Consider the following 11,100-nt stretch of genomic DNA (forward strand, 5'->3'; position numbering starts at 1 on the left):
ACTGGAGATTTACTCTCTACCAAGCAAACAATACACAACCTGGACCTGCTGGCAGCAAGCATTGTAGTAGAAGGTCTTCCACCTAGAGACTGCAGTTCAAATGTATCACAAAGGTCAAACAAGTTTAACGTCGATTCTCCTGTCCATATTTTACTCGTGTAAAATTACTTGTACAGAGTTTGTTTGTTGCATTGCTGACTTACTGCTGAACCTGAAAGTTGGGGAATTAATGTAATGCATGGGAGGGAAAACTAACTCATTGTAAAGTATGGGATTCATATATAGTCTCAGCTTCTGTTTAAAATGAATCTACGCTTGAACATGCATTTAAGCTAGAGGCCCCAAGTGGCACAAAATACTTACACAATTCTTTGGTAAACTGGAAATCTTTAAGAATCTTGCAAGGTAAAAAAAATGCACATGTGCCTACCGACACGGAGTAAAAGCTTTCTCTACTTAATTGGAAAGATGTTGTTGTAGTTTTGTGTGACCAAGCTCTGGTGGAGGTTGGGGGTGCAGGGGTAGCTTCAGTGAGAAGCAGCCAGAAGCTCTCTGCAGGCCCAACACAGCAAACACCAGCTGGCTCAAGGCCAGAGTCATTGTTGACCAAGGCCAAGCCCATCAGCAACAGTCACAGCACCTCTGGGAATCACATTTAGGCATTTTGCCTCCAGAGAAGGGAATTTGATGGAAGAAACTCTGCAGGCGCCAAGGTCAGGGAAGAAGGAGCAGGGAGGAGATACTCCAGGTGCTGGAGAAAAATATTCCCCTGAAGCCTGTGGAGAAGACCATGGTGGAGTGGGTGTCCCCCTTCAGCCCATGGAAGCTGATGGGGAGCAGAAACCCCCACCTGCAGCTCATGGAGAGGCCCCATGCTGGAGACATATGGAAGATGCTGTGACTCATGTTGGAGCAAGCTTCTGACAGCATTTGCAGCCTGGGGAGAGAGAGACACAGAGAGAGAAACCCACACCAGAGCAGGTTGGGTGCGGGGAGGGGGGGCTGGAATTGTGACTCAATGGGGGACCAGGCTGGAGCAGTCTGGGCCTGAAAGACTGAAAGACCTTCTGTGATTCTATGACTGTACCCCACAGAAGTGACTCATGCCAGGGCAGCTGGTGAAGAGCTGAAGCCCTGTGGGAAAGGACTTAAGTTGGAGAAGTTTGTGGAGAACTGTCTCCAATGGGTGGGACCCCATGGTGCAGCACAGGAAGGGTGTGAGGAATGCCACCCTCTCCACTGCTGGCCAAGAAGGAAAACAACTCATAAGGAACTGACAGAACCCCTCATTCCCCTGTTCCTTATGGAACAATGTAGGGGGAAGAAGGGAGTTTATGACTAAAGTTGAGTCTGCAAAGAAGGGTGGGGTGGGGGGAGGTGCTTTAAGATCTGGTTGCAGTTCTCATTACCTGACTCTGGTGTCACTGGGTGTGCACTGCAGTGTCATCGATTAGAGTTTTCTTTCCTTTATTCCATGTTGAGTCTGCTTTGCCTGTGACACCGATTGTGGAATGATCTCTCCTTGTCCTTATCTCGACCCCTGAGCCTCTCAATATACATTTTCTCCCCTGTCCAGCTGAAAAGAGGAGTGATGGAATGGCTGTGTGGTGCTCAGCTCCCATTCGGGGGGCAAAACCATGACAGATGAGACAGACCTCTTTCTTTTTCTTTGCCTTATCTCAGCTACTCAGGATAAGATTTTTCTTACTTTTTAGCCAGAAGTATATTCACATGAGACATTTACATTATTAAAATAGTATTTGTGTGATGCTTAGATGAGAATTGGTGATGTGTTCAGTCTCCAAGGGCTGCAAAAAGAGTTGGGTTTGTATGTGAATGCATACTTGGGCTGGCCACAGAAACCTGCTGTGTTGACATGGTAATAGGGCAACCACTCCTACAAAGGTCATGTCCCTAGTAAAAATGAAAAGCCTGAGAAAGCTGAGCTGCAGGGCTCTTCATGAAGATAGAAAAGACTCACTAAAACGACATGAAAATTGCACATCAACACTTTCAGAACTGTCCTGCAAAGCTTTTATGTCCTTTCCTTTGAATTAACAGAGTCTGGAATAAATTGTTTATTTCTATTTACTTTAACATATTTAGCATAATCTCCTAGTTCTTCCTAGGTTCTAGCTTGACAACTGGTGTCATTTTAAGGCCAAAAGTGAATGTCACTTCCTGGCTGGCCAAAACTGCTGTTGAGTGACATTGGCAAGGACATCCCCTCTTCTATACTCTATTTAAAGCAGTGGGCCTTTTAAAGGCAAAACCCCCTTGTATTTTTAAAAAGTGTGTACGTAGTTAGATTACCTGGGAAAGGAGGGGACTTTCTGAAAGCTGTGTGCAAAATACTCAGAGCACAAGTGTTAAGTAACAAGTAACTGCATTTACTTTTTGCTGTGACTTACTTAGTTTCCTGGACTTGCTTAGACTGGAATTAGCCTGGTGGTGCTGCAAAATACTCACTGAGGCCCAAACTATGGTTTTGAGAGCTGAAGGGGAAGTCCGCTGCCCTCAGCGTGCTGCTGGGAAGTAGTTCACAGAGGGCAACAGGAAAGACAGTGTTTGTCCTAAATGGATGAATGGTGATTTTTGGTTACATTATCAGTGAGACTTAACAGGAATGGGCAACAGGGATCCCACTGAAGAATGGGCAGTCAGTAAGGCATGGGGATGTAGAGCCCTTGGGAGCTACAGGGATACCTGGCAGGAGGGGTTGGAGCCTGACAGCTCAGGAAATGAGTAGCATGTAAACGGGTTGAAAGGGCTTCTTATCTTTGTCTGCATTCTTTAAGGAATGTGAGTCATGATGGAGTAAGATGAGGATTTATGATGCAGACATAAAGATGACAAATAAAGATTTGTCTACTGTAAAAGTCCTATTTGCCATATCCTTCCAGGGTCTCATTTTTTTTTTCTTAACCAAGGCAATCACTTCCAAAATTGCAGCTGATACGGTAACAGGCTAGCTTGTTTCCAATAGGTACAACAGAAAGCTGCATACGAGTTAGAACAGCGTGTTCAAATGAAACCTATTCAGATAGAGATGAAAGTATATCTTAGTCTTGCAGAAATGATGTTTTTCATTCTTTGTTAAATAAAAAAAATTGTGTTTTTCGTCAAAAATATTCTTTTCTGAACGCTTCTGTCAACTTTGTAGGAGAACTTGGAGGAGGCAAATTCTGTAAAGCTTTCCTGTGGAAAAAAGTCAAAGGGTCATTTATGATGGCGGCATTAAAGGTTACAGGTACGTAACCACTGACCTGAGCAGCAGTGTAAACATCCCCTTCCTTTGGGGTATCCCTGAGGGCACAATTTTCCAGACAGAGTTGCTAGATACCTTTTGTGTTTCTTCAGACAAAAATCCTGTTTTCATACACCTGAAGCTCCTGGAGATTTTTCAAAGTGTTGGTTTGGGCTTTTTTGCCTCTCCCCAAAGTGGTTGGACCCAGTTTGGCAGAATCTCAGCCCAAACTCCAGCATTTAATTCCAGGGGATGGCATGTGGCTGTGCCTAATTTGACACCTGCTTGCCTTGTTGGGGCCAGTTGCCCCCTCCTCTTTCTTTGGCTGTTGGCAAAGCCTCTGGTTTTGGCATAGTGAAGCAATTACGAGGTGGCCAGATCTGTGAAAAATTATAGGTTGCTGCTCTGTGTCTGCCACACCCAGAATGCAATTTGTCATCCACTACACATGTAGCCTTCCTCTGGGGAAAATTACATTTTCAGTAAATTCAGGGGAAACAAAGATGAGGTGGTAGGCTAAAAATGGCCTTTTCTGCAAGATAGGATGTTAAAATCTCTACTTGGCAGTTGAAAAGTGACCCTGTGCTCGCTCATCATTCCAAAAACCTTTGCAACCTCTGGACCAGCTCAGAAGAAACTGACACTGTTTGTTTCTCCTGTCTTTCTGCTCTGGGGAGGTGCACGGTACAGTCATCATTTGTAAGAAGCACACCCACACTTCATTCAGATTTCTTTTCCTTGGAAGTCCTTCCAGGGGGCTTTTGCTTCCATCACCCACGCCCTGCTGTGACACTGCATGTTGTCTGTTGTCAATGAAGACAGCTCCGTGCCTTTCTGAGGGTCTTCTGACCCGAGTGGGTTTGGAGGAAATCTTGTGCCAGATAAGATAGCCTGAGAGGTCTTGAGTCTTTTTGCCAGTATTACTTATCATTACCCCCTGGGGCACTGCCTGAGTTGGCCACATAAATCACTACAGCTTTTGCTTTCAAATGGCCAGTAGCCTTCAGCTTGTGGAGCCCAAATTTTCCATGTGTGGATGGGGGATGCGTATTTTTTAGCTCGGTTGATTGCAAAAGTCACCTCTACGTGAAGTTTTCTGCCTGCCTGCCACCTTTTTTCTTTGGGGAAGTGGACATCTCTTGCCCTCACCAGTGACTTAAGCTCTGTAAGAAAGGAAAAAGCCCCAAAGGCTGCAGCATCCTCTCTGTATTTGCTCCATGGCATCAAATGGTGCCTATAATGGAAGTGTAACTGCAGTAGTGATGTTGAAGCGACGCTGCGAGTGCTGGTAGGAATTTATGTTCTGTGTACTCCAAAAGTAGGAGCTGTCTCAAAATGCTGCCTGTGATAATACACAGTTTTTAAACAGGGTCTATCTGCATTTAAGCAACAGGCCAACCTCCCAGAGACCTCTAGAGACCTTGAGAATGTCAAAGCAAAGCAAGATTAAAATGTAAAGATAACCTAATCCCGTGCAACTAGTAATCAGAGGTGTACACATGCTGGTAACGCAGCCTCATCCTGGAAAAACAGTAGCTGCAAAAATCATAGGTATTTGTGGGAAAAGACCCATAACAATGCTAGGGAGATTAATTTTAGATCTTGTTAACATTTTCAAGACTGAAGGAGTACTATCCCTTTCCCATACTTAGGCAAATGGCAGTTCTCTGGGGCCCTGTAATAGGTTGCAGTTTTCCACTCTTCTGAGAGTTAAGTGATAGTTAAGCTCAGTAACTGCATTTTGGCTGTAGAAAGCTGTACTCTGTGTGCCTTGCTGGGACAGTCCTTGGGGTGAGGTATCATACAAGGGTCAGAGTAGTAAATGCAGGGAGGAAAGTTCCACGCTGCGGTTCTCCTCAGCTTTGCTGCTGATCCCGAGCACGCTCTGCTAACCACAGGCTTGGATGACCTTCCTTGTGCTTGTACTCATCTGCCAGATGACCCTTCCTTTCTTCTTCCCCTCTCCTGTGTGTAATTCGTGAAAGAAGGGTTGTGTTAAATGACTGATCCAGTGTTCTGATTTCATGGAAGTTGGTCTTCCAGATTCTTCCAGGAGCAGGAGAGAAGCAGTAGTTCAGGATTTAGTTTTCCTTTACTCTCTACAGTGATGCTTGGTGCGTGTTTCTAACTGTTAGCTTTCAGCTCTAACAGTACATCGTGCCAGGAAATTTAACACCCCTGCCCTCACATATTGCAAAGGAGCTGCCCTCTTCTCTGATGGAAAGAGGTTAAATACAGCTGCAACAGTTTGCGTGGTATGCCTGCTCCCCTCAAATGCTCTCTGCTAAGGCAAGCATGAAACTATAAAAATACTCTTTTATTATTAAGTTTTCTTCCTTCTGGTTCACCTACCTCATTTCGGGGGGTGGGAGTGTCAGACATGGATGACAACTCTGTTCTCCTGCATTGCTGGGGGGTGTGCTTCAGCTCTTGCCCTGGGACCTTCCTTGTGTTGTCAATCACACTCGCTGCTCTGAGCTCCTGGGAACAGCTCTGTACCTCAGTTGCTTGCACTCCTTTGTGTGTAAGGGGATGAGGCAGCTACTTTCTGCCATGGTTTGTGGTAGCTTTGATTTCTGCTCAGTTTTTATCTGTTGTTTTAGCAGGAGGTCCACACATTAACATGGATTGAGCATCTTCGGTCTTGGCTCTAGATGCGATGGATCAGACTCAGACCCAGCATACAGATCAGGTGAGCAGATCTCATTCTTGGACCTGTCTCAATTGACCCAGGCAGATGTACTTCACTGGAGCTGGAGAGGAGGCAAGTGGGTGGTGGAAAATCTGCACCTGACAGCAAACCAAAGGAAGCTGTGTTTTTCTGGAAGCTCATAGCGAAGTCACTGAGTCCCTACTCTGTGCATGGGAAGGCTTTCTTCACAATCAAGGAAGCCTTTTTTTTTACGATGTGATTCATCCAGTGCCCTCTACACAAATTGCAACACAATTCATTTTTCTCCCATGAGCCTTAAGGGAACTCGGTGGTGATTTATATCCCACGTGGCAAAGTTTTCTTTTACATTTTCATTAGTTACTTTCTGAAGGAGAAAGAAAGTCTGAGGAAAGATGAGCGACTTTTGAAATATTTTATTTGTCAGAGACAAAGCTGGATGGGGGTTGAAAATGTAGAGAAGGCCAGTTCAAAAGCAGCATATTCTAAGAAAATCAGTTACTAGCAGTCAGTTTGAGCCAGGCAAGAGAAGCATGCCCTGCAGGTTGTGTCACCCTGTTGGAAGGATGTGTGTGGGAGTTTGGACCCGTGGCAATAAGAGAGTCAGCAGAATGAAAACTATTCAGTTCCCTGCCTTGGCTTTGTGAGGTCAGGAACAGCAGAGTCTCAGGGCAGGGACGGGACGGGGGCGCAACTTCCATCCTTGTAGGCGACTCCTCTGAGTCAGGAGGTGGCAGAGATTTTGCTAAAGAGGAATCTTACCTCTGTTTGGAATATGTCTTTTTGGATGACATGGTCTTTCCCTGACACCAGAGTAATTAAAAGGCGTAGGCTTAGAGAAAAGAGCTGAACCAGAGTAAATAACGTATAATGGGTTTGGTGGTCTCTGGTTAAGCAAATGAGAGTTGTCCTGGCCAAAAATGCCCATAAAAATAATACCCCAGATGATAGTGCCGAGAACTGCTTGGTGTACGCCTGCCCAGCCCTCAAATTTCAATGGCTTTGTGGAACTGTCTGGATACATAACACATCCAGAGAAGGGGCCAAAGGGCGAGCAGTTAAAGACACAATTGAAGGTGAAAGGGTTTTGTTTTGTTCTTAATCAATGAAAACCCCTTTTTGGCTGGAGGTATGTCATCTTGTCTTCCAAAGAACTGTAGAAAAGCACCTGCTCTTCCTTAAAACCTAAGCAGGCTGTGTTCACGTGCCGCCAACCGTGCCACAGTTCAGTGGCACCCCAAAGCCGGGGCCGCGCCGTCTCTCAGCTGTGTAAGAAGACAAAGGAAAAAACCCCAAAATACCCCCCCCCCCCACCAAAAAAAAAAAAAGAGAAACTAATTCGAGGTTCGCTGGGTGTAGAGAAGCCGCGCCCGCGCTGACGCCCGCACTGACTTCTGGCGGGCCGGCCTGCGGGCTCTGGGGAAGATGGGCGGCGGGGCGGGGCGGGGCGGCGGCGCGGCTGAGGCTCAATCCCTGCCGCCTCCTGCCCCCTAGCGGTGTGACCCAGCGGTGACGTCTGACGGCGCCAGAGCGCGTTCGGGCGGGAAGGAGGGTGGGGGGGGGAGCGCCGTGAGAGGCGGTGAGCGTCCTGCCCGCGGCGCTCCGGCGTCCTCCCGCCCGCTCCTCTCCGCCCTTTCCCCCTTCTTCTCTTCAGAAGGGGTTTTGGTCGCTCCTCCTGAGCTCGTCCAGGCTGGGAAGGGCTTCAGAGTTTTACCTTCGGTGGTTGCTGAACAGCTAAGCTGGGGTTTTGCCACACGTTGCATTAGGCGATGGTGACAGCACAGCGCAGTTGTTTGCTGGATGGGTTCTATTGTTATTATTGCTATTGCGCCTTCGTGTTACTGGGCTGGGAGGAGCTGGATCCTCCAGGCTTCAACACCTTGATGTGGTCAGCCCGGCCATGGGTGTGCTCCTAGCATCCCTACCAGTCGTTCCCACACAGCAACAGGCAGGTAAAATACTGGCAAACACTGGGAAGATATTCCCCGGTGTAGGCAACCCACCCTGAGGTGCTCCTTGATGTTTGACAAGCATTCCCTCAGTAGCATCTACTATTTTCCTGAGACTTTACCTTCACTTAAGCATTTGGGAATAACTATTAAATTAGGATGGTGTTGAAGTCAGATTCTGATGTCTGTGACAAGAGGAGATGTAACTTGCACGTGTGAGGGAGTGGGCTGATCTGATAGTTCAGTCACTCCTATTTGCCCACTCGTAGGAACTATAGAAGTTGTTTTCCATGTGTGCTTTTGATCTGCTGCACAGGTTTCAAGTGGATGTGTTTTTTACCCTGGAAGGGCTTTAGAGTTGCATTCAGCTTTTTACACAGCACCCACGCTTGTGGCTTGCCAGACACTTTGTATACAGAGAGTGATCCAGACTTGACCTAACCTTCAGGGCACTGTTTTTGCAAGCAAGTTCAGATTGCTGGGGGTTTCAGTGAAAACAGCTCCCAGAGGAAGCAGGATGCTTTGACACATTTGTCCAAAATTTCCACAGATGCAGCAAATGAAAGATAATATTGTGCTTTACAAGTCTGGTACTTTCCACCTAACCCTTTGCGGTAATGAGATAAAGTTAAAACAGGAGATTGCTTTGTCTCATTTATATCATTTCCGACCCCAGAGGAATCAGAGCACATCTCACAGCAGTGAAGTGGGGTGGCAGGTGATTGTCCTGCCTGTGTCGGGGCACAGTGGGGCTGGGGGGTCCCTGGAACAGCAGAGCAGAGTCTGGTTGCCAGGACCTGTCCCACCCCCGCTCAGGAGCTGAGCAGCCAGGTGACATAGCCCCAGCCCTGGGCATCAGGGATGGGACAGCAGCCTGCAAGGAGGGTCAGCTAAGTAGCTGTTAGAGCCACATGATGTGTGCTATCATGACCAAAATTAGGGCTGTGGTCCTAGCAGTGGGTAGTCTTCATGGGTTAGATGCAATGCTCCTTCCCCTTCTTTGAGAGAGAGATGCTCTTTCTACTGATGGTGGTTGCTCTGGACCAAGGGGACAAGAGGCATCTCCCTCTCGCCAAGTGGCCGTGGTGACTGTGGCTGCTGCAGGATCCAGCAGAGCAGTGCAGCCTCCCTAACTATGCCTCTGTGGTGAGGATGCTCACCCTGTGTATACAGCAATATGTTTGCCAGGTAGCTTTTATAGATTTCAGCTAAGTTTTCAAAAGATTTAACTTTCTGGTCTGTCTCAAGGCCCCATCCTATGTAAGTGACATGTCAAAGCTCATGACTTGATCACCTTTTCTCAGGATGGGCTTTGCAAGGAGTTCTTATGATACCCAGCCAGAGAGCAATGAGGTGACCTATTTGCCTATGAACTCTCCACCGAAAGTGCTTGGTTATTTGACCTAATCAGTATGCATCTCTCTGGTTTCTATGGTAAAAGGATATTATGTCATCCCTGCAGGGGAAGGAAGGAAAGTTATGCTCCTAGCTCTTCTTTTTGCAGTCAGTGCAGTAGGTGCTGACAGATGTATCCAGGGTCAGGGGATGTCTCCTGGCAAAATATATGTACATAACTTGAAAATTCATTTTTATCTGTATAAGGATTTTTTCACAATCCATGCTTCCCTTGACATTATGGCCTTAAAACTCTTTTTATATATTAGGGTCAGAGCTTATTACACAGTACCTGTCTGTTTTCTAGAACAAGAATAATGCTGTTTCCAGATCTATGAGTTCACACTCTTTTATCTAGCACAGGGCACCGCTTGATGTTCTTCTCTCCTGTAAAGCAGCTAAGGAATTGAGAACTGTATATGCTGATTCAGAGAAACAGGATCTTAGAAGGTAGTGAGTCCAATTTTTTTTTTTTTTTATGCATTGTGCTTCAAGAAAGATGTCAACCAATTTGAGAGCAGAGAGAACAGCAGCAAGATTGCTAGTCTGAAGAAGGGCTGAAAGACTTCTAGTCATTTGGTCTGCAAGATGTGATGTCTTCAAATACATAAATGCAAACATCTAAAGAGGGTAGTGTTCTCCAAAGAGTAAATGTTCTGCATGTCTACTTCAAATAGAACAAGAAGACATGACTTTAAGTTTGGGAAAGGATTTTCAGGCTAAACTTTAGGAAAAACCTCTGTTGGTAATGATTATAAGATGGAATGGATAGTCTTGAGTGACCAAGACCATCACTAAAGGTCTTAGAAACAAGTTAAAGAAAGGACTGTTTGGGATAGTTCCAGTATCAGGATGGTTCCAGTATCATGATGTTGTCCTGGCTCATGCTGTCCTTCCCAACCTTCTTTCTGTTGCTTTTTACTCTGCAATTGCAATGTCATTTCATTGTTTGCATAGATAGGAAGGGTGGAGTGATGAAAAGTGCCCACTCCTGAGCAACCCAGCGTGCCTTCAGAATTTCCAGAAGGCTGTTCCGTTTCATCACTGGAATTGACAGCCAGAAATTGTTTGATTTCCAAGCAGTCAGCACTCGTATTTCCTAGATGTGAAACGGGTGTATTTTTGCAAAACATGTTGAAAAACGTATTGTAAAGTCTACTTCAGGGATGACTTAAATTTTTTTCTCTTTTTTACTAGGCAAAAATGTTCCCAGGACCTTCTGCGCCGGTGACAGTTGCTGCAAGGCTAATTCTGATACCAGATACCCTCGTTGTCAACAGGCAGTTGGTGCAACCCTTCAGAAGACAAGAAAATGAAGCTTTACACATCCACCTGATCCAGGTAAAATCTCTCTCTGGTCGTTCATCAGTTTGTACACGTCAGTGGAAGTCTGCGCTTCAGCGAGGGCTGAGCCCCTGGAGGACCACTGCGAAGAAATACGAGGTTCTCTGGGATCCCAGGGAAAATTTTGATCTTGTTTTGTTTGCTTATACTCTGACCTTGCTTCCTGGCAGCCACTCCCATAATCTGAGGTCATCCAGAGTACTTTAACACTTCTGACTTGTCTCTGATTGGTCTTTCACTTCTCTTTTGTAGGCTTAGAGCTCTGAAGCCCCTCCAAGGAAGAAAACAAATCACACTGGAGGATAAGAGCCTTGCATGGGTGTCGAAAGCCGTTGCCACTTAACTTTTGTTTCACCATGACAACTCAGTGTCCAGAATCAACACATGCTTGTTACTTCCCGTCACTCGCTTGTAATGCAAGACCACTCTTTGAGTCAAGTCTGTTCCTGGATTGCAGGGAAGAAGCAGCTGATGGATCACAGGGGTTTTCAGCC

At 46.2% G+C, this 11,100-nt stretch overlaps 1 protein-coding gene across 1 annotated transcript in view; it reads left to right on the forward strand.

Moving 5' to 3' along the window:
* LOC311203411 (OX-2 membrane glycoprotein-like) overlaps positions 1-10,864 on the forward strand; it is a gene marked incomplete at its 3' end in the record, with an annotated part of 41,239 nt that extends 30,375 nt beyond the window's left edge. Inside the window, exons 4-7 of the mRNA XM_084278095.1 lie at positions 3,164-3,250; positions 5,902-5,939; positions 10,460-10,603; positions 10,859-10,864. Coding sequence (XP_084134221.1) covers positions 3,164-3,250; positions 5,902-5,939; positions 10,460-10,603; positions 10,859-10,864 — 275 coding nt within the window. The remainder of the gene's footprint in view (positions 1-3,163; positions 3,251-5,901; positions 5,940-10,459; positions 10,604-10,858) is intronic.
* Positions 10,865-11,100: the final 236 nt, after the last annotated feature.

The sequence above is a fragment of the Gallinula chloropus genome (assembly GCF_964237585.1).
Source record: "Gallinula chloropus genome assembly, chromosome: 1".
NCBI lineage: Eukaryota > Metazoa > Chordata > Aves > Gruiformes > Rallidae > Gallinula > Gallinula chloropus.